General features: G+C 54.6%; 1 protein-coding gene across 1 annotated transcript in view; it reads left to right on the plus strand.

Moving 5' to 3' along the window:
- Positions 1-23268, plus strand: part of COL15A1 (collagen type XV alpha 1 chain) — a 112339-nt gene that overhangs the window by 56660 nt on the left and 32411 nt on the right. The window contains exons 11-22 of the mRNA XM_051843674.2: positions 976-1125; positions 1581-1730; positions 7078-7128; positions 8365-8424; positions 9360-9452; positions 10920-11045; positions 11531-11593; positions 19645-19680; positions 20030-20170; positions 20328-20396; positions 21502-21537; positions 21647-21730. Of these exons, the coding sequence (XP_051699634.2) occupies positions 976-1125; positions 1581-1730; positions 7078-7128; positions 8365-8424; positions 9360-9452; positions 10920-11045; positions 11531-11593; positions 19645-19680; positions 20030-20170; positions 20328-20396; positions 21502-21537; positions 21647-21730 (1059 nt within the window). The remainder of the gene's footprint in view (positions 1-975; positions 1126-1580; positions 1731-7077; positions 7129-8364; positions 8425-9359; positions 9453-10919; positions 11046-11530; positions 11594-19644; positions 19681-20029; positions 20171-20327; positions 20397-21501; positions 21538-21646; positions 21731-23268) is intronic.

Below are 23268 nucleotides of genomic sequence, written 5' to 3' on the forward strand. Positions count from 1 at the left end.
TTAGACTCCTGGTTTTAAAGGAGTCTCTCTTTACTCACTCCCCCTTCTCCTCCAGGACAAAGGGTTTGCTGAGTGCCAGTTTGTTATCAGACTGGGAGCCACCTAGGAAGGATGTAAAGTTTTATCGCTCAGTGTTATCAGGCCAGGTAACCCAGTTGGTGCTGGGGAGAGAGGATTCTCCTGGGACCACCTGGAACGTTATCTCGGTGTGTACAGGACACTGAAGTGTAGGTGCTGGGCTGCTTCCAAAGTGAGCTTCTGTAGATGCTGCTGTCCTCAGGCCCCTCACACACACACACACACACACACACACAGGCTAATTTCTAACCTCCTACCTAACCATGCCAAGCCTGGTGACAGGTGCCTAGCACGATGTCAGCACAGTGAGGACAGAGGCGACATTTGTCATGTTCGTGGGTCTTGTTCCTGGTGAATGCATTAGCTGAGTGAATGAATGGGGTCTCCCGGCCAGCACAGATCAACGCCCCCTGCCTTTGAGGTCCTGCCTTCGTTTGCTCCCCAGTCTGTCTCACACTGATCAGGCAGGGGCCAGCACTTGCCGAACCTCCCTTCAGTGGGGGAGGATGTGCACTGGCCAGCCGCCAGCTCTCGGGCCACTTGACCACGGTAGGGATTATTTCCATGAACAAAGTGGTCCTTAGCTTCCTCTCCACTTTCTCCTCCTCTTCCCTCCCTCCCTCTTACCACAGGGTGAGAACACCAGGCTCGGGTTCCTATTGCACAGGTCTGAGCTCCCTGGAAACTAGAACTTGACTACAGCTCTCTGCAAATCAAAGGGCTGCCCTTGGGGGTTCCCTTATCAGAGATTTGCAAACAAAGACCAGGGAAGCCCTTGGGATGTGCCAGAGGGGACTCAGCAGGGTACATGCCCTGAGGTTCAGGTGACAGGGGCTCAAGTATAGCCCTCCGAGAGCTGGGGGAAGGGCAGTTCTGTAGCCTAGTGTTTTGTTCCAGGGTCCACAAGGTGGAGAAAGTGTAGCAACAGCTGCAGCTGCAACCCAAGTGCCCCTCGGCACTTTCGAGGAAGAGGAAGCCAGCGGGTCCCCCACCGATGGCCTGGGACCCCTCGTCCTTAGCCCAAGCCCTGCGCAAGCGGTCACTTCTGTAAGTGCCATCTTGTGTCCTCTCTGGCTGGCAGGGGAGCGAGGTCAGCAGCCTGGGCTGGGGGCGGGTATTGGCCTTGACAGAGGTGCCCACACACCCAGCTTCATTATGGGTTGGCCTGGGTCAGGGAAGCAGGAGACCGTGGAGGGAACAAACTGGGGGGCATCAGCACCCCAGGGGTGGGACCCAACCTGCCACTGCCCAGCTTTGTCCCAGAACTTTCTCAGAGACAGGTGGTCTAAAGTTGGGGGCAGAGCGGTGGGCGCCCCATCCCTGGGGGGAGAGGCTGGGTGCTTAGAGGGGTACGATTTCCAGAGCAGATGTGGGCTCCTGGGCGTGGCAGGGGTGAGAACAGTGGCAGGGGTTTTGAACTGGCGCGACCGTACCCACTGTACCCACAGCCCCGCAGCCTCGCCGGCTGGAGGAGGTGACTCTTCACGCTGCTTCTGTTTCAGGCACCGGGCGATGATGGAGAAGACTTGGCGGCAGCCACCACCTGGGAGCCCCTTATCTCAGCTGAGGAAGAGGAGCCCGCCAGTGCCCCCCCTGCGGCTCCACTGCCACTCCCCACTCCCACGGCGGCTCCTGAGCGAGGGGTCACTCTGGTGAGAGGCCCAGGGGTGTGGAGACTGACTGGGCCCGGTTGCCCTGGGGAGGCAGAAAGGCTGGAGCTGGCGGAGGGCTGGCCTCTGGCTTTCTCGGGGGCGGGTGTCCATTTGGCCATTAGAGGGCGTTCAGCCTAGGGAATACTAGAAGGACTGCAGTTTGGAGAGGGATGAGCAAGGGGAAAAAATGGAGTGGACCGAGCTTCCTGCTCTTTCTGATTGAAATGTGACCTCTCTGAAAGGCAGCGCTGTGGTTGTTTCTGAAGCACGAAGCCTGTGGGGTGACCAGCAGGTGCTGGCCGCGCAGGGGCTGCCATTGTGTGACCTCAAGCAAATCCCTGCACCGCCCAGGGCCTCAGTTTCTCCATCTGTGAAAGGGTGGCTGCGAGGCCAGGTCCGAGGGCAGCTGGGAGGCTCCGGACTCTCGCGTCGGGGCTTTGCCACTGCCACCGCGCAGGGGCTGTGACTTTGTCTTTCAGAAACAGGAAATCCAGAGGGGCCCTCGGCTTGGGCTTGTGTGACGCAGAGACTGAAGCTGCTTTTTGAGTGTGAATGTAGATTGGGAGGTTTTAAAGAATTTTTTATTTGTTTAATTATTTTATTTGAAAGGAAAAGGGATCCCCCAGGTGCGGGTCCATTCCCCAAATGCTCAAAACAGCCAGATGGAAGCCAGGAGCTGGGAACTCCATCCAGGTCGCTTATGTGGGTGACAGGGACCCCAGGACTTGAGCCACCACCTGCTGCCTCCCAGGGTGCACATTAGCAGGAAGCTGGAATCAGAAGCAGAGTGGGGACTGCAACCCAAGCACTCCAATATGGGATGAGGGCATCCCAAGTGGTGGCTTAACTGCTGAGCCAGGCACCCACCCTTAAATAGAGTGTTAAAGGAAAACACCCCATTAGCAACCGGCTTGGGCTGGTCAGCTTGCTGGGTGACACTTGGTCATGCATACTTTGAAAGCTACAACTCAGACTGCAGTCGTGTGGGACATTGGCTGCAATGCCCCCAGGACTGACCTGCGCTGGGCCCACAGACCACGGACAGCAGGCCAGGGGCATCCCCAGGGAGTCCTGAGTACCCACCTCTTGTCCAGGGCCCCTTCAGCAGTGTGCTGACCACCGCTGTGTAAACTGCTTCCTCAACGTTGTCCTCTGCTCACTAACAGCACGCAAGTCACCTCTGGGCCTCAGAGCCTCTCAGAGCAGCCCCTTGAGATACAGGTCAATCGAACTCACCCTCTGTCCCCAAGGAATCGACAGTCGGAGGGGCAGGAAGTCAGCCAAGTGCCCCGACACTGACGAAGCCCTCTGTGCTCCAGGTGTATCTGGTTCTGTGTGCACCACCACTCTGGCGTAAGGTGGACGGCCTCCATTCTATGCGAGGTCTCCATGAGCCAGGTTGGGGTTTGAACTCAGGCCTCGTGTCCTGCAGAGCTTCTGAGCTTCCCCCGGCTGCTGGTGTCATCCCTGCGGGCGTGGCATGGCGGGACAAGTCCAGACAGGGAGCCAGGAGACCACAATTCTACTTCCAGAGAAAGCCCTGTCCGTGGTGGGCCTGCCCTGGTCGTCTTCCTCCACAAAGGGAGGCAGGCGAGCAAGAGCTGTCTGGCTTGGAACGCTGGCTGCACGTTAGAGACCCCTGGGAAGCTGGGGTCCATCATCCGGTGGTGGTCTGAGTCCCATGCTAGACCAAGTGAGCGAGACACAGGCTGGGGCTCAGGGCTCCCCGCGGATTCTCATGGGCACAGACGCTGGCCCACTGCTCACACACTGTGACTTCTAGCAAAGGCCCTCATCCCACCGTGTAAGCCTGGCTGTGACCCAAGACCAGATCTCCCCTAGAGGATACCACATCACACACAGGTGAAGCCACTTCTGCACTGTCTGTCTTTTCATAGTGAAAATCTTGAAAAATCATAAATGGACTTAAAATAGGATCATTAATCCCTCACACGTCCACTGCCCTGAGTGATTACCAGCATTTTTGCCCAGCTGGCTTTATCCATGGCGCCCTCTACCTCCATCCTTTGGGGAAGGAAGAGGAAGCCTGGAGCTTTGCAGAGGAGTCCCAGGGCAGATGCTGTTGCGCACAGGGTGAACCTGCTGTTGGGGATGCCTGCTTCAGTATTAGAGTGCCCCATCAGGTCACACAGCCGCCTTCGCTTCCCTTCTAGCTCCCTGCTAATGTGCACCCTGGGAGGCAGCAGGTGATGGCCCAAGTACTTGGGTTCCTGCCACCCACATGGGAGACACAGATGGAGGTCCTGGCTCCTGGTTTCTGCTGGGGAGTGACCAGCAGGTGGAATATTTCTCTCTTTCTCCCTCTCTCCCCTGCCCCCCCTTTTAAATATATATTATACATATAAAAATAAATAATGAATAAGTCCCAACATCATATCATTTAACTTGTTAATAACTCAGTATGCATTACCAATAGTTGATCGGTGGCTTTTTTTTTTTTTTTGGTCATAACCATAATTATCCTCCTCTAATGAAATCAACAATTCCATCATATTATCTAATAACCTGGTTGTTTAAAAAGAAAGCCATCTTACAGTTTGGCTCTGAAACGAAACAAGTGCTTGGTTGATAGTTCTCTTAGGTTCCTTTTAATCTGATTGTCTCCCACCTTCTGTTTGCCATTAGTTGTTGCAGAAATGGGTCCTGGTCCTTAGATCTTTGTGTTTCTGCCTTGAGACGCTGGCCTGGTGAACCTAGCAATGCTGGTGGGAGTGCTGAGGGTGTGCCACATGCGGGAAAGTCTTTGTCCACATCTGTTAACAACCCTAAAACTAAAACCAGAAAGTCCTCTTGTGGGAACTGGTCCCGGTGGAGATAGTCCAACATGTGTGTAAAAAAGGCTTTGTGGACAACGCTGTTAATCTCAATATTGTCCATCGCGGGGAAAGCTTAGGCATGATTTAATCACCCAGCAGCAGGGATGATTTGGTTAGTACATCCAAGTAGTGGAGCATTATGCAACTATTAACATTATTATTAGGAGGATTTAAAGATGAAGGCAAATGCTAACCATGTAATGTTAAGTGAAAGAAGCTGGTTGTAAACTTGAGCGTCTTGTGTGGTCTTAACCATTTAAAAAAGACACATGGGGGCCGGCGCCACAGCTCAGTAGGCTAATCCTCCGCCTTGTGGCGCCGGCACACCAGGTTCTAGTCCCGGTCGGGGCGCCGGATTCTGTCCCGGTTGCCCCTCTTCCAGGCCAGCTCTCTGCTGTGGCCAGGGAGTGCAGTGGAGGATGGCCCAAGTGCTTGGGCCCTGCACCCCATGGGAGACCAGGAGAAGCACCTGGCTCCTGCCATCGGATCAGCGCGGTGCGCCGGCCGCAGTGCGCCGGCCGCGGCGGCCATTGGAGGGTGAACCAACGGCAAAAGGAAGACCTTTCTCTCTGTCTCTCTCTCTCACTGTCCACTCTGCCTGTCAAAAAAAAAAAAAAAAGACACATGGGAAAACACCCTAAAGAAATGTTTCCCATAATGTTAGCCATCGTCGCCTCCAAGTGGGGGAACTGTGGGAATTAGGGTCTTACTGCATTGTGATATTTTCCACCATGGAGGCTTATGGTTTTACAGCAGCTTATTAGTATTAGTAATAATTATTATATTTGAGAGTCAGAGACAGAAACAGCTCCTATCAGCTGGTTTACTCCCCAGTTGTCCACAGTGACTGGGGCTCAGCCAGGACTGAAGCCAGGAGCCGGGAACTCAATCCAGCTCTCCCCCTGGGATGGCAAAGACCCAACTAACTGAACTGTCACTGCCGCCTTCCAGGGTCCACAGTAAGGACGATCGAGAGAGCACCCCTGGAATATCTGTAGGATCATTTGAATCCCAGAGTCACCGAGGGCAGCTGTCCCTCTGTCCCTACAGGAGACAGCTTCCAGGACCTGCGGAGTTACAGAAATCTGCACTCCCTTACAAGATGGCGCAGTTTGCCCATGGCCTGTGCACACCTCCCATGTATTTTAAATCACCTCCGGATTACTTTTAATCCTGATCCCACGGAAATGCTGTGCAGATTGTTACTATGCAACACAAGGGCACCTCAAAAAGCTTGTGGAGAGTGGAGCTAAAAATGAGTTTATTTTGGTGCAAAGAAGTTTAAAGTCTGTGCATGCGAGGGGTGTGCAAAAAGCTTGTGGAAATGCATATTACAAAAAACTGATGTGTGATTGTTTAGAGAATAGTGATAAGAAAAACAAGTGTGTATATGTTCAGTACAGATGCAACCATTGCAGGCCTAACTATATGGTGCACAGCCCACGGCTGGTTGAATCTGTGAATGCAGAGGGCCAGCAGTATAGCTTGGCAAGTGGCAGGTGACATCCCAGCTTGGCTCTGCCACATATCCAAGACTAATTTCTGAACCTCTCTCTGTCTTAGTTTGCTCATGCATGAACTGGGGATCAGAACTGTTGAACCTCCTACGTACCTTTTGATTTGTTGTGGGGCTTAAATGAGTTAAGACATAAACTCCACCTAGCACACAGTACGTGCTCAACGAACTTGCTATACAGAATAATTTTGCAGGTGAGTCTCAGAGGTGGCCAGGACTTTGCTCAAGGTCACACAGCTACACGGATTTGCATAGAGACAAGAGCCTTGTTCTCTGGACTTTCTGCCTTGGCTTTCTACACTGTCCATGACCACCATCTTTAGACTTGAGCCTGAAGCTGGTTAGCAGAGCCCACAGTGGTCTCAATGAGGTCATCCCACTTTGAAGACCTGTGTATTAGAATCTTTCAGAGAGGCTGGCGCTGTGGCTCACTAGGCTAATCCTCCGCCTTGCGGTGCCGGCACACCAGGTTCTAGTCCTGGTCAGGGCGCCGGATTCTGTCCCGGTTGCCCCTCTTCCAGGCCAGCTCTCTGCTGTGGCCAGGGAGTGCAGTGGAGGATGGCCCAAGTGCTTGGGCCCTGCACCCCATGGGAGACCAGGATAAGTACCTGGCTCCTGCCATCGGATCAGCGTGGTGTGCCGGCCGCAGCGTCCATTGGAGGATGAACCAACGGCAAAGGAAGACCTTTCTCTCTGTCTCTCTCTCACTGTCCACTCTGCCTGTCAAAAAAAAAAAAAAAAAAAAAAAAGAATCTTTCAGAGAACACTTGGAGAACATTGTCCTTGAGAGGAAGTACTGAGTGTTAACACCTGTGTTTTGAGACACTAGATGGTCCAGTGTGGGGACTCCGATGTCACGGTCCACTGGTTGCTAATAGGCACCGAGAGCCAGTGACCTGCTGGGCAGGAAGGCCCCCGCTCACTAGCCAGAGCTCTGCAGCTCCGTGTCCCAAAGTGGTTATGACTGCGTTTTAACCAGATCTTCTTGTTTTAGGCTCACGTACATGTGGAAATGGAAGGACAAGCCGCACCCAGAGGAGAAGAGGTCTGTGCTGTGACCGTTCTGGAGGTGGCACTGGCTCCTGGTCAAGGGTCCTGCACATGTTGTTGGGGTTAATTTATTCAGTTCTGATCGATAGTCCTGGAGAGATGGGACTGGGGTGGGGGTGGGAGAATGATGACACAGCACAGCAGCAGTTCTGGTGGCCAAGTCTCCAGACCTCCGCAGGCCTCAGTTTCCCTATTTGTTATCAAAGGGTCCCTCCTGTTCGGGGGCTCTGTGTGTCCACTCCAAACTCAGCCCTGATTGTCTCCCTGGGAAAGCGTGGGGCAAAGCACAGCTTCGGGCCCCTGGACCAGGCTTGCCTCTGGGCAGCTGCAGGATCCTGGGTGTCCTGCACTCCACTCCAGCTTCCTCGTCTGTGCATAATGGATGGTGGCGATGGCCCTGCAGGGTGGCTGCCAGGAAGCATGGAGACGGTGTTTAGGAAATGCCTTGTCTGGTGCCAGTCATCACAGGAAGATAATGGGTTCCCCTTAGTGGAACGACTAGTGACAAGCTGTTCCCAGGGGGTTGCATCATGGGACCCCAGCTGATGGCCCCAGGAGGTCTGGCTCAGGAGTCTGCTAAGCTGCCTCTGGGGACCCTTCCCATCTGTACCCTGGTCCTGCTCCTCTGCCCTGCGGGCAGCAGGTGCTCCTGCCCCATGCCTTGGGTATGTACCCACCTGAGTGTGGAAGGAGGCACCAGGACAGGGAGGCTGGTGTCCCCCCTCCCTCTGCTCCGGCTCTCTCAGTGCACTTCAGAGCAGTGGCCAGCTCTCAGGGGGACTTGGGGATTTCCCTGTGGACATTTCCGTTCTTTGGGTGGTCCAGCCAGTTGGTCACTGTGTGTGTCAGGGCAGCCGTGGCTCTGGAGCTTGCTGGCGGCCGACACCTCTGGGAGGCCCCTGTTCTCATCTTGTCTCCATCTCCTTCCCAAGGGCACCCTGCCATTCTGGAAGCATGTCCTGGGCCCCAGCCCTGTGGTGGGCGCTGGCACCTGGCCTGCCCTGCAGGAGTTCACAGTCAGGGGAGGCAGCCCTGTGGGCCGTAGAGGCCCCTACAAGCTAGAAAGATTGGTGGCAGGTGTGGGTGGGCAGGATGGGCTTCAGAGGGGGCTGGGCTGGGAAGGACAGTGTCTTTCTTTACGCGTGGGCGAGCTTGATCTTGAAGATGAGCACAGTTTCTGCAGAAGGAAAGGAGCCAAGAGGAGGGGTCACTGACCATTTTGTTTCCCTAGGATGAGGCTGAGGAGGGCCTTCCCGGGTCCCCCGGAACTTCTGCACCTGCTGGACCCACGGTGAGATTCCCAGCCAGGCTTGCCCCATGCCCAGTGTGCAGAGATGCCATGGGTGAGGGCTTGTCAGCCCCCTGAGAACCTTCGAGTCCCACCTCTACTACCAGTCCTGTTCGGTCTGTAACTGGCACCCTGTGTGGCCTGCAGTCCCTCCAACTCAGCCTGCCCTCAACACCTCCCCCTCCCCGGGGATGGCACCCCACGCACCTGTTGACCCACATGCAAGCCAGGCATCCCGCCCCCACAGCCTCCTGGTTCTGGCTTCGCAGGGCTTCCTCATCCCGTGGAGGGTGGCAGTCTCCCACCTGGTCTCCCTGCCTCCATCTCACTCCTGTCTCCCACCTACACAGCCCCACTACTTCGACCTTCCCGGTCCCAGCTCCTCCTTGGAGTAGCTCAATGCAGCCTTAACGCACATGCACTCGGTGACTGAATTATGCCTCACCTGGCTCCTGCCTTCAAGCATGAAGTGCCAGGACGGGGTTTTGTGAAGTCCCTTTGGTTGTTTGCAGGCACTTGATAACATCCAGTAAGCACACATTAGTGCTCTCTTGGTGCCAGGCCTTGCACTGGGCTCCAGGGACCTCAGGATTGGACCCTGCTGTTAAAGCCGACAGACACATGCAGGGCTAGGTTTCAGGTCAGGTGGTGCCAGCGGAGGCTAGCGGGGGCATTGAGGAAGGAGAGATGAAGTCTGCCTGAAGGAGCCGTAGGGAGGGCTTCACAGAGGAGGTGACTGCAGAACCAGGCCGAGAAGGATGAGTAGGAGTTTGCATAGCTGGAGAGGAGGTTTAGGACTGGGAGGCCGTGGAGAGGGCCTTGGTGGAAAAGGCCCGAAGGGGAGTTGGGAGCAGAAGTTACCGGGCTACAGAACACAGGGAAACTTCCCGCGGCAGGGCTGTCTGCGGAGCCAAGTTGTGACTTGCTTCTCCCTCCAGGTGGGAGCAGAGGCTGAGGGCTCCGGCCTGGGCTGGGACTCTGACGCTGGCTCCGGCTCCGGGGACCTGGTGGGCAGTGAGGAGCTGTTGAGGGTGAGTGTGCTGGGTGACACCGCGGGGGTGGGGTGGGGGGAATGGGTCTGGGATTCTGGGGGGTGGGGGTGGGGAGCAGGCAGTGAATGGGACCAGATCAGCCTTGCTGAGGACTGTGGGCCGTGAGTCCATGGGCGTTTGTATGTGTTTGACATTTCCCACTTTGATCGGTTTCGTTTTAAGTGAATATGAGGCTCGCTTTGTAGCCAGACCGCCTCTCCTCCACTGCCCGCAGTCCCCCGTCCCTGGCAGCTTCCGGAGCAGGCTGCTCCCCAGCAGGTGCACCCACTGACCTTCATGGCTGCAAGTCGGCGTCTGGTCCCCCGCACCACCCTGCCTCTCTCAGCTCTTACTCTCTCTCCAGAGACACCGCGCCTCACCCCTGGGCGTGCAGACTCTTCTCGAGCGATCTTTACCACTCAGCAGCCCCCGTCCCTTGCCCCCTGCCCGGAGACTGCTCTTTCTCCCTCCTTGGCACTCGTGCTCCCCTGGCCTCCTGCCCAAGGCTGGGGCTCCGCCTGCGCTTCTCTGAGTTGCCCCAAGGGGAGCTCCTGCTTCCTCCAGCTGCAGCTGCCACCTCTGTCCCCAGCCCCCAACCTCCTCTCCGTCCTTCCCCGGGGCACCTGTGCCGAATCCCCTCTTTGCAGCCCCACTTAGCTGCTCCTTGCGGATTCCTCATGACCAGGGCTGGGCGGGTTCTGCACTCAGTGAGCCTTCCAGGGATCACCCAGGCTGGTCGTGGGGAGGGTCAGCCAACCCAGCCAGAGGCCAGAGAGAAGCATTTCAGTGACAGGTGGGTTGTGACTAACCTCACCGTGAACCTGACAACTAAATTAGCAAGCGCATACCTGAGAATTCTAGCTAATTAGATCTTTATTGTATACCCCCTTTTGGGAGAAAACATGATGTAATCCACCTCAGGAAGACCTAGATTTCTGTTTTTAGATTTATTTATTTATTTGAAAGGCAGAGTTAGCTGAAAGGGAGAGATAGAGAGAGATCTTCCATCTGTTGGTTCGCTCCCCAAATGGCTACAATGGCCAGAGCTAGGCCTGGCCAAAGCCAGGAGCCATGAGCTCCATCTGGGAATCTCTCATGGGAGCAAAGACCCAAAGACTGAGCCGCCCTCTGCTGCTTTCCCAGGCACATTAGCAGAGAGCTGGACTGGAGGTGGAGCAGTGCGGACACGAACCGGCATCAGTGTGGGATGCAGCAGCTTAACCGGCTATGCCAGGCCAACCCCAAGACCTAGATTCTAATCCCTGCTCTACTACTGATTGGCTGTGTGTGCGTGTGTGTGCATACTCCCTCAGAAACAACATCTCGCTGAGCCTCAGTTTCCCTCTGGGAGTGGCTGCACGATCTCTGCTCGCAGGGCCGTTGGAATAGAGAGCCTCTTGGGGACGTCCGTGCTCAGTGTGTGCTTACCCTGCCCTCGCTGTTTCTAACGCAAGGCCTGTGTTTTAGGGTCCCCCAGGGCCTCCAGGCCCACCTGGCTTACCTGGGATTCCAGGAGAACCTGGGGCTGATGTCTTCATGGGACCCCCTGGATCTCCTGGTGAAGATGGAGTTGCTGGTGAACCTGGGCCCCCGGTGAGTAGCTGAAGTCCTCTCTCCGCTCTGTGGCCTTGGGGCTTCCTCTCCCGGGGAGGGGGCACCCAGATCGCAGACCCCAGCACCATCTGAGGCTCTCCATGGCGGGGAGCCGCTGGCCAATGCTTGCGGACAGAAATGCTGCTCCGCTGAATCATTGCAGCGGCCAAGCCGTCGGCCTCCTCCCTGCCTACCTCCTCCGGTAGGCGGTACGGGAAGTGCAGGCTCCTGCAGAGTCTGGCCGCGGTGGGGGTTCTTGGATGCCATCCCACCCAACCCCACAGAGGAAAAGCAAGACCCTGAGGATGCAGGCTCTCCCCCACAGCGGCCTGGCCAGCGTGGCCCTGCTGGGGCTGGGGACTAGTGCTCCTGCCCTGGACACAATGGCCTCACCCCTGCCACCCTGGCCTCTTTCTAGGGGAAGGGGGTTTGTATGTGACTCGTAGCAGAGATGCTGTGTGCTGACTGTCGCTGATGTTTCCCAGGGCCCCGAAGGACAGCCTGGACTTGACGGAGCCACCGGCCTTCCCGGGATGAAAGGGGAGAAGGTATGAGGAAGGCGGGAAGGTTCTAACACACAGGGGCCACCAGACCCACTGTCTATGCCTGACTGGCTCTTCTGTGTGGTGACCCTGATGGTCACCTCTGCTGGATCCCTCAGCATGGGCAGCCCCTTCCCTGCCCACTCCTGTACGTCCGAGCTGCAGGGAGTGAGGCTCTGGGACTCAGACAAAGTCTTCACCAGCTCCTCCCTCTCCCTTTCCTGCCACAACTGGTCAGCTGCCAGTATGGACTGGCACCTCCCTCATCTTTCTCTCCACCCTGATGCACCCCATGGCAGGAGCCCATTCTCTGTCCCCACAATCCACCCTCCACCTTACCTACCACCCCATAGTAGGTTCTCAGCGGTCATGGCCCTGTCCCCACTGCCGGCAGAGCACACCCCAAACTCTGTGCAAGCTCCCCGGTTCCTTGGGTGGTACCAGCTGCCTCGCCCCCTCCCACGGCCTCTGGCCAGTCCTGGCAGGGCCCTGTGGGCAGGCTCGTCTGCACCAGCCTCTGGGCCCTCGCATGTGGATTTCTCTCTCTCTGGGATGTGCGTTTCCTTTTCTCATCCTCCAAGGCCCAGTTGAGATACAGTCATGCCCCCTTCCCTGTGGGGGGTGCATCCCGAGACCACCCCCACAGGCATGCCTGAAACTGTCATTGAACCCTAAAGGTGCCATGTTCTTTCCTATACAAATATACCTACGATCAAGTTCAGTTCATATGTTAGGCACAGTAAGAGATTCACAACAGTAATTAATGATAAAAGAGATCGATATACTGTAATAAATGCCAGCATTCCTACTGTAGGACTTTGGAGTGATTGTTCAGTGAAAGAAGGTTTCCTAGAACACAGTCCCTGTGATACTACAATAATCAGTCTGATAACTGCGCTGGCTACTGCGTGACTACTGGGCAGGTAGCACATACAGTGTAGACACGCTGGACAAAAGAATGACTCACGTCCTGGGTGGGATGGAGTGGGTGGTGTGAGATTTTATTATTCTACTCAGAACAGATGCACGATTTAAAACTTAGGAATGATTTCTGGAATTCTTCATTTAATAGTTTTGGACTGTGGTTGACCACAGGTAACGGTGCTCTGGGAAACTCCCCCAACTCTGTGAGCAAAAAAACCCACTTCCTCCCCTCCCTGTCTGTTAGCACCATGTTCATGCTCCCGAGAGCCTTCCTAGCTAGTGACTCTCAAGGTGTTAGCCGGCCTGCCGCGGAGCCCGTGGTACTGTGTGTGCAACCTCAGCACCTGCGCAGGCCCCCGTCAGCACTTGATAAGCGAGGGAAGCTTCCTGCAGACACGTCCTAACCTGCCTCTCTCAGGGTCTGGCTGCCTTCATCCCTTCATCGTTTCGCTTACGTAGGCCTTCCGGTGCTGATGTTGGGGCAGGGGGACAGAGGGGTGGCATTGTTGGTGGAATAAGCCATGCGCAGCAAAGGGGAGAGTGAAGACAAGGTGACTCTTGTAGGAGAGACTGGGTCGGGGGGGCTCGTGGGGCTCCAAGCAGGGAGGGTGCCCTCCCTCGAGATGGAAAGACGGGGTCTCTGTAGGATACCCCTCGACTCCCTGGACACCATCATCGTCACTGAACTGAACTTCCAGGGCGGTCAGCTCCCAGGTGTGTGTATTTTCATGGAAACAGTACCCTGGTTTTCATGGAAAGCTCACTTCTCAGAAAAAAAAAAAGAAACAATTGCCAAGCTTTGCAGAACTCATTGCACGCGTACCAACTGTTTCATAAGAAATTCAGTGTCGCAGGAAACACCCCAGACCTACACCGCCTTGCCTGTTTTCTTGCCGGCTCCCCAGCCCGACACAGCCCTCCCACGTGCTGCCTTGCACTTAAAGAGCCCGGTGCTCCGAGAATGGGCCCGCACCGCAGCAGGCTCGCCCAGCCTGGCTGTTGGGGGCCAGTCACATGTGTGTGTCTGCTCTTTCCTGAAACCTGCTGAGCTGTGTGCATTGCATTGTGCGCATCTGAGGCTTTCTGGTCAAGTACAAGCAGACTCTAGAACGGACTTGGGAAGTTGCTTCTGCGAGCTGGAAGGAAAACTTGCCTGCGGCGTTTGCCTTTTATTTTTTTTTCTAAAGTAAGCCAAGGAGTATAATCGAGATGTAAAATAACCAACATGTGCTAAAGGAAATGAACAGCCTCAGGGATGTTACAGAACAGGAGTCGAGAAGCTTCCCATCGCGATCCTCCTCCCTTGGCTCACACACGCCCGCTGGTGAGCGGCTCCCTCCCGGCCCGAGCAGTGCCTTCCAGGCTCTGGTGGGTGCACCTGTCAGCCAGCCTGTCCCCATGTGGTGAGCAGATCAGCCTGCCTTTCCCCCAAATTCACAAGAGCAGCTGACTCTCAGATCTTTGGCCTAAGAAGGAGCAGGTGCAGGAACAGCCTGCTTTTTCTGCTGCCGAATGCTCTGGAGAGGGCACGGGGGACCCTGCTGGCAAAGGGGGCCCCTGCACTGTGCACTGTGGGTCCTGCCAGCCAGGTCTTCGGCTCACAGCGAGGAATCACAGTTGTCCTGGAGATTGTGCTTTCAGAATCTACGTCATTTACATTATTTGCAGTCTCAGAAGGTCCTGGGACATCCGGGCTCGGAAGAGTTTGTGTGTGGGAAGTTTCTTCAGGGCCCAGAATTGCTGCAGAATGTTGCACTGCCTGTAACTGGTTTTGAGTAATCCCACCGAGCTGTCTGCATGGCTCTGTAAAATCCGATTCTGTGTCTGCGTAACGTGTAGGAGCGATGCAGTTAAACCATCTCCTGCAGTTTCTTTGAGCAATCCCCGCTGCCTCTGAACAACTTTCTACATCTTGTATAACAAGGATTAGGGAACGTTCAGGAATCTGAGCCACATGCTGGCTTGGCCTGGGCTCCTGTCTTGGGCTTATGACTTAGAACGAAGTGATGTGTTTACATGAAGCATCACAGTATTTGCCTGAGTTCTTATTTTGTATCTTCCTTCAGCAGCAGCCAGGTTTGGGGCAACATCTGGATGTTGGGTCTCCATAACAACCAAATAGATCATGGTCGATTGTAATGGATAACAAACTGGAGTTGTCAGCATTACAGACACACCACCAGCAAAACCAACAAGCTTCCCCAAGGCAACATACTGTGCTGTTCCACATGCCGCAATAGAAAAATGATCTAGAAGGTTCTTTGATGTTCCTGTAGGCTGAAGTCTAGTGATGTCCTCGGACATCCAATTCACCACGAGGAGCCAAAATTTCTAACGAATTCTACACCATGATTTTGCAACATGTGGCACAACTCTACCTCATTAGAACGCTTCTCTGTGCAGAACCGTTATCTCCATATTACATCGTCACTTAAACAATGCTTTCAGCTCTACTAATGGAAATTCCAAGATACTTCATAGCCTCACTACACAAAAATCCCCCAAAGAACAGCTAAGGACAGCTACCCTAAGAACAGCTCTACCGTCGCCATTTAGGGCATGTGGGGTCCCTTCTGAGCCCCTTCATTGGAGCTCCCATTGGTTATCCTACCTCTCCAAATACGTTCCATTCAGATGGGCTCTGCTGTCCTAAGCTAATCTGTTCATGTTCCAAGCTGGTGACCAGCATGTCTGTGAGTCATGGGGTGCCTCCAAATACTATCCTTCCACCACATAGAAGCTGGACAAAACCCTCTGCTTCTGACACAGATAAATAAGTCCAAAAGAGCTGCTAGAAGTTCCTTTGAAGCTACTACAAGGAGCACTCTGTTTTTTTTCGACAGGCAGAGTTAGACAGTGAGAAAGAGAGACAGGTCTTCCTTTTTCCGTTGGTTCACCCCCTAAATGGCCACTATGGCCAGCGCTGCGCCGATCTGGAGCCAGGAGCCGGGTGCTTCCTCCTGGTCTCCCATGCGGATGCAAGGCCCAAGCACTTGGGTCATCCTCCACTGCCTTCCCAGGCCACAGCAGAGAGCTGGACTGTAAGAGGAGTAACCGGGACAGAATCCGGCGCCCCAACCGGGACTAGAACCCGGGGTACCGGCGCCGCAGGCGGAGGATTAGCCAAGTGATCCACGGTGCCAGCCTAGGAGCACTCTTGATTTCAAGGACTGGGGAAGGCAATTGAAGCCATAGCTTTTCACTTTACATTAATAATTTTCTTTAACAAGATCAACTGATAACACAGCTGTGATAAGGTCTCCAGAGAGGAGACTCCCTCAGCGTCTGTTTCACAATACCCCTGGTGGTGGTTTGACCTGTAATTGGAAAGTTGCATGAGGCTGGCACTTCATCAAGGACAGGTTGCTGCAAGCAGCAGATGACAGCGTGATTGGTCACACCCAAGAGCACATGCAGAAGCTGTAGCCTCAGGGTTAGGCAGGAAAATGGGGTCCGATTCTTTGCGTTGAGTTTTTGCTCCAGGTGGAGGGTGACAGTTGTGTTCCTCCCTGGGGAGGCTGCCCAGCAGGGAGGCGACAGGGACCAGCTGCAGCTACCCCCTGCACCAAACACTCCTCCTTCCACCTCTCCGGAGAGCCAGGGTGTCCCTGCTGGACCCATGACCAGGAAGACACCCACATATCCACAAAGCAGCTTCAGCAGTGCCTAAAGAGGATTTTGAGTGTAGAAATCGCTCTTCCTGCCCCAGGAGCCCGGTGCCTTGTCCTGGAGGTCCACCCCCCACCCCGCCTCTCTCCAATGTCCCCATTTCTACACCAAGGTCCAGGCAGGGTCACCCTACAGAGGAACAAAGTGGTTGTCAGGAGGCAGGGCCTTTCCCATGGCCCAGCTGCTCCCCCAGACGTGAGGCATTCATCTTTATACAGCACCCAGAGGCAGATCTGTGAGCCTCACCTAGGGGAGGGAACAGCCAGTTCCCAAAGGAACTTATCTTAGCCATGGAGAAGAGAGCATGATGTTCTCATCTGGGAAGGAGAGAGGGGGAGGTTGTGGTGTGGGGGCTGCCTATGGTGCACGCTGTGGCCTCATCTTTTTTATACTGAGAGCTTCCTTTAGGCTCAATCTCAACCCAAGTCCCAGATGGTCAGAGCCAGAAGATACCTGTGAAATTATTAGCCCCCTGGTTTCCAACTGCATCTTGGCTCACGGGTCACAAATATGTCATGTCTGGGGGAGCAGCTGGGGCATGGGAAAGGCCCTGCCTCTCACAGTGACATTATGGAAGTGGCTTGGAGCTTCTGGGTGGAGGAACAATGCAAACCATGTTAGATATTTTTTAAATTGATTTATTAATTGTGAGAGTCAGATAAGGATATGTTGTTCCTGTGTTTCCTCTTGTCCTTGTTGGAGTGCATCCTCTAGTAATACTTTTGGCAAAGGTCTGCAAATGACCTTGGTTATAAAAATGTCTTTATTTTACTCCCATTGGGTGGAGTTTAGAATTCCAGCTTCGAAGTCATTTTCCCTTGGTGATTTGCAAATAATCACTAATCTCTCCTAACACCCAGGGTTGCTAAACACAAAGTCAGATTTCACTCTGAATCTGACTCTATTGAAGGTCATCTGACTTTTCTGTTTGGCAGACTTTGGGATTTATTTTCTTTATTCGTGATGTTTTGAAATTTTCCTGCCAGTAGTAACTAAACGTGCATTTTCTTTAAAATGTGCTCTTTGATTTAATGACCTTTTTTTTTGGGGGGGGGGTGCTCCTGTGGTTTGCTTTTTCACAGAATGTCAGCTATTGCTTCTTAATGTTTGCTTTCTTTCTGCCATGCCCGTTAAGCAGATGTTGGGACTTCTGATTCTGTCGCCCGTGTCTCTACTTTGTCTTCACCCTGTTGGCCTTCTTCCTGGGAGAATTCTATAGTCCGATCTTCTCTTATTAATTCTCTTTCAGGTAGCATCCACTCTGTGATCCAGCCCCTCTGGAGAGACCTTTATTTCAACAGCTATATATGTTTCTGTCCAAGATCTCTACTTGGTTCTCTTTCATAAGCACTGTTCTCATTTCATGATAGTGTGTCCTCCCTTTTCTCTCCGAGAACCTTCATTATATGTTTAAAAGTCCTGATCGACTTGTTTTCTTCACTGTATTTGCTTAGAACGTTGATGGAAAATGCAAGTTGTGATGCCTGGCTTTCAAATTCTTTTTTTTTTTTTTTTTTTTTTTGCAACCAAACAAACTATCTCTAAATGTCCCTGTTTTTAAATTCCATTTTGCCACACACTTTCTGAAGTTCCCTCGTGTGCTGCTGTTGGTTGTGTTGTCTCTCTTTCCTACGTCGCCTTCCCTCGGTGTTCAGTGTTTCTTGGCCCCTGTGATTGCTTTAGAGATTGGGATCCTGCTTTAATCTGTTTGTACAGACTTCTGGGGACGTGGGTGGTAGCTACTTCTGAGCCTCGCAGGTTTCCGGAAGGGGAGGGAGGAATAGGCCATGCATCAGCTGGTGGGGGTTGGGGGTTGGGGGTGGGAGGCGCCCTTGACTCCTAGGGCTCCTTAGTCACCTGAGGCCCTGCCCCAATGCACAGCTCTGATTGTTCTTCTAAAATTAAAGTACTTGTAATTGCCCCTTTCAGAGGTGGGGAGAGGGGAGTGAAGGGTGGTGGGCAGGGTGGGCAGGGCTGGCCCGCAGTGGACTCAGCCTCGCTCCCTGGCAGAGGCCCAGGGGCCACACCCGGCTCCTGGCTCCCACCACTGCTTTGCAGGAGACGTTTCCCAGCGTGGTTTCTGTCTTCAGCTTCCCATCTGTTTTCCCCTTAGCATTCTTATTTCAGGTCCAACATGACTCTCATCTTATTTTTGAGCACATCTATTTTAGAATTATCCATTCTGTTCCTCCTGTGGTTTTGATATAGCTCAAGGAAAAGGGGTTTGGGGGCTGGGTGCAGTCTTAGGCGACTGGGACGTTGAAGTCTGGTCAGGTCCTCCCCTCTGGCCGGCGATGGCTTCTTCTCTGGCAGGTGGGTTTGTGGTTTCCTTGGAGCTTCTGCACCTGCACCCCTGTTGTAGGCAGCATCGCCTGTAGCTGACCACTTCCAGCCACCCCTGTGCTCGGCGCTCACAGCTGATTCTTTCTGTAGGACCCCCCACCCCCACCCCTGCGGGAAACTGCGGTGTGGTCTGGTGAACATGCGGCTTTCTCTAATGGCACCTGCTCCCCTATTCGGTCCCTTGCAGACCACTCCAGCCAGCTTTTGGTCTTTAGATCTTTCCAGAAGAAAGTCAGTCATCATTGTCCATGATCTCCAAAAGTCTAGGGTGTACATGCCAAGTTCCTGAAACCCCTTCCCTTGGTTTGGGGCGTGGGAAGCCCCCTTAACCTGTCATGGAAGAGGTGGGGAGGGGGCTGCCCCAGCACAGGCAACTCTACAAGAGAATTCTTCTGTGTCTCTCTTGGGTTAATATTTACTCCTCTGCTGTACTCCTTAAAAAAATTTATTTATTTATTTATTTATTTGAAAGGCAGAATGAGAGAGGAAGAAAGAGAGAACCCTTCTGTCTACCAGCTCATGCCCCAGTGGCCAGAAGAGCCAGGGCTGGCTAAAGCTGAATCCAGAAGTCAGAAACTCCATCGGGGTCTCCCACATGGGGGGCAGGGACGCAAGGAATTGACCCCCCTCCACTGCTTACCCGTTGCATTAGCAGGAAGCTGGGTGGGAAGTGGAGCAGCCGGGACTTGAACTGGCTACCCTATATTGGGCACCTGCAGGCGTTCCAAACAGCGGCTTAACTCGCTGTGCCAGGACGCCTGCCCCTCTGCTTTATTCTTGAGGGAGTGATGATTTAATCATCGGGAAGTGGATTTCCCAAGCTTTCAGCACGACTTTCTCAGCACCTCCTGTAATGCGCTCAACTCACAGACGCCAGCCAGCACCCAGACCGAGAGAGTCCCCTGTTATTAATATCCCGTTACTTTACGGCTCATGACTCTGCCTTGTAACGAGATATACCAGGGCCCTTCAAAAAGTTCACAGGAAATGTGCATTCTGAGAGCACTGAGTGGATTTCCATTTTTTTGGGCCAATCCACAAACTTCCCTTTCAATTGCATTTTTCCATGAACTTTTTGCAGTCTGCTCCCACATCAGTTGGCCCTTGTTTTTGTCTATCAGGGAGCAAGAGGACCTGTTGGCTCAGCTGGCGAGAAGGTAAAAAGAGACCGCCCCCCTCTCCCTGCCCTTTCTTTGGGTTTCCTGTCATTGGCCATTGGGCTGCGGGCGGTGGGGTGTGTGTGTGTGTGTGTGTGTGTGAATGCCCTTGGGATGTCTTCCCCTGGCACACCTGCTCCCTGCACCTGCACTCCAGTGAGTGCCCTGGCTGCTCTCCAAGTGCAGTGTCAATTAGCGAGCAGCTGTTTCTGTGCCATGGAGCGGTGCGCATCGGAGAATTTGTCAACCCCGTTAAGTTCACGGAGGACTTTCCTCACTCGGGAAACACATGCTCTGCCTTCCTCGAGTGACCTGGGGCTGGGGCATCAGCCTGTCCTCTTCCTTACAGGGTGACCCTGGCAACAGAGGCTTACCCGGACCCCCTGGGAAAAACGGACAAGTCGGCACTCCTGGGGTCATGGGACCCCCAGGGCCTCCTGGACCCCCAGGGCCCCCAGGCCCTGGCTGTACCATGGGACCCGGATTCGAGGTACTTTTCCTCCTTTCTATGGGTAATGACACATGCTAAGGGCCACGGGACAGTCCAGCTTACTGGACGCTGAGCGGAGGGACACGTTCCCCCCAGAGGTCCCAGCCAGCACCACACCTGGACTTGGACCTGAGGTTCTTTCTCCCTCCTTCCCTAGGATACCGAAGGCTCCGGAAGTGTCAGGCTGCTGAGTGAACCCCGACTCTTCGGCCCCACGGCTTCCAGTGTAGGTTGGCTTAGAAAGCCTGTGTTGTGAAGATGTGCTGCTGGCAATGCTGGAGTGAGCAGGCTGTGGGACGCCACCCTGGCCCCGCCCCTTTCTCTGTGCTCCCAGCCCCCTGCTGTGTGAGGGGGAGGAGCCTAGCTGCTTTGAATGAGCACCAACCCAGAATTTTGCATAAGACATCATTTGTCTTTTTCTCTCTCTCTCTCCCTCCCTCCCTTCCTCCTTCCCTCCCCTGTCTCTGCTTTGCTGCCTCCCTTCTGCTGTCCCATGCACCACTCCCTCTTTGCCCCTCTCCCCAGCCTCGTGCTCCTGACCGGGACCCCTGCCCGGGGCATCCAGCCCTGGCAGGTGCCGGCTCCTTTCTGCCGTGACACCAGCTCTCATAAGGACCAGGCCAGGGATCTCATTATCTTTGCCAAATTAGGTCCAGAGCTGAGCACTCCCATTCAGGGGAGGGGAGCAGCACGGCCCCTCCATGAATGACGGAGCAGCCCCCCACCCCCGGCCCAAGGGCCACAGGGTCAGGAGGAGTGGGCATGGTGCTTGGAGGGGGCCTCTGACTCTCGCTATCTGTGGTGCGTCCCTCACTTCTGGTTCTGGAAGGGGACTGTTCGTTCCCCTCCTCCCCTGCTCCATTGTCTTAGACAAAATCATTGTGAGAGGCTGGCGCCGTGGCTCAATAGGCTAATCCTCCGCCTGCGGCGCTGGCACACTGGGTTCTAGTCCCGATCGGGGCGCCGGATTCTGTCCCGGTTGCCCCTCTTCCAGGCCAGCTCTCTGCTATGGCCTGGGAGTGCAGTGGAGGATGACCCAAGTGCTTGGGCCCTGCACCCACATGGGAGACCAGGAGAAGCACCTGGCTCCTGGCTTCGGATCAGCGCGGTGCGCCGGTGCACAGTGGCCATTGGAGGGTGAACCAATGGCAAAAAGAAGACCTTTCTCTCTGTCTCTCTCACTGTCCACTCTGCCTGTCAAAAAAAAAAAAAAAGGAAGTGTAAAATCATTGTGAGAGCCCAGGGAGAGACAATCGGGTAGGAGCAGGGTGGGCAAAGTGGATGGAAGAAACCCGGAACAAACTGACAGGTCTGCTTGTTTGCTTTTCCAGGGTCCCAAAGGAGAAAAGGGAGACCAGGGACCCAAGGTAAGGCCCCCAGCTGTCGGGCAGGGTGGCGGGAACTCCAGGCTGGTGCCAGGGGCGTTAGCCATGCACAGTGAGCTTCATTTTATTTTCTTCTCTCTGCTGTAACCAGGGTGACAGAGGCAAGGATGGAACCAGCACTGTGGGGCCCCCTGGGCCTAGGGGGCCCCCTGGGCGCGTCGAGGTCCTGTCTGCTGTGAGTGTCATCCCGGTCAGAGATTTGCTCAAGGGGACAAGAGGTTGTGCACAACCTCAGGGCTTTGGGGCCGCTAGTTATGGGGGCCATAGGGGCGGTCTCTGGTGTCGGGGCCTCCACGTGCCAGCAGCCACACCTGTCTGTCCCTACTTGGGTGCCACTGTTTTCTCGCAGGGGACTTCCAGAACCCTCTCCTCTGGCAGCATTCAGGGTCAATGCAGCCTAGGAGCGTGAGAGGTGAGGGGGTCTTTGAGGAAGCCCTGAGTAAGCAGTGCCCATCTTCCCCTGGCGGGCTCTGGCCAAGTTGGGAAACAAGGTTACAGGTGAAGCGGGGTGTGTGTGTGTGTGTGTGTGTGTGTGCTGGAGGATCAAGATCAAGGTCACCACGGCAGCCCGTGCCCAGCAGGAGCACAGTGTTCTCGCTAAGGAGACCCGAGAATCAGACTCGCGTATCTGTCACTGGGCACGCGGGCGCCCCAAGGGCGAGGAGGGCCAGGGTGGGCTGAGCGTGCCCAGGTAAGCTTCCCCAAGCTGCCCTCCAGGAAGAACCTGCCACCTTCCAGGGAGGGAGTCAAGGGGCCGCGAGCAGCCAGGGCCACACTCAGGAGCCGCTTTCCTGTGGGAGGGAATGTCATTGACTGGATTCTTGGGACAGCTCTGTTAAAACTAAAAGTAGCCAGCCTCCAACCCTCCACCCACCGTGGAGAGAGCTCTGTCCGAGTGGGGTCCCCAGCCCCCATCTGCAGGGAAACCACGGACGGGGTTTTGTTCGTTGTGGAAATGGCTGTCGTGGCCCGGCTTTGCTGCTGTCCCCCCGCTGCCTGGCCGACGTGCAGGCTCAGTGACCGCTCACTGATGGAGTGTCGATGTCCCTTCATTCTCTTTGAGCATCTGGACATAAATACTCACGGGCACAGACTCTGCGCCAGGTCCATGCCGGGCCCTGTGGGTATCAAGACGAGCGAGACACAATTCCTGCCTTCCAGGAGCCCCTGTGTGGCCAGAATCGCTGCAGCAGAACTGTTACTGTAACTCTTGCTTGCAAAGGATCACAAGCCGGAGAATAGGGGAGGAAAGACAGTTCCAGATTTGAGAAATCAAGGGGGACTTTCTGGAGGAAGTGTCTTTGAACGGGGACTAGAAAACTGCGAATGCCGCAGGGGTGGGCCAGATAAGGCCTATGAACACATTTGGTCTGGCTGGCCCTTCCAAAGCAATTGTCTGTGGGATCTGAAATCTATAAATCTGTAACAGGCTCATTAAAAAAAGAAAGTATTTATTTATTTGAAAGTCAGAGTTAGAGAGAGAGAGAGAGAGATCAATCTTCCATCCTATGATCCACTCCCCAGATGGCTGCAACAGCCAGGGGCTGGGCCAGAAATAACTTCTGGGTCTCCCACGTGGATGCAGGGGCCCAAGCACTTGGGTCATCTTCCACTGTTTTCCCAGGAGCATTAGCAGGGAGCTGGATCAGAAGCAGAGCAGCCAGGACTTGAACCAGCACCCATATGGGATGCAGGTGTCATAGGCTGTGGCTT

Source organism: Oryctolagus cuniculus, chromosome 1, assembly GCF_964237555.1.
Source record: "Oryctolagus cuniculus chromosome 1, mOryCun1.1, whole genome shotgun sequence".
NCBI lineage: Eukaryota > Metazoa > Chordata > Mammalia > Lagomorpha > Leporidae > Oryctolagus > Oryctolagus cuniculus.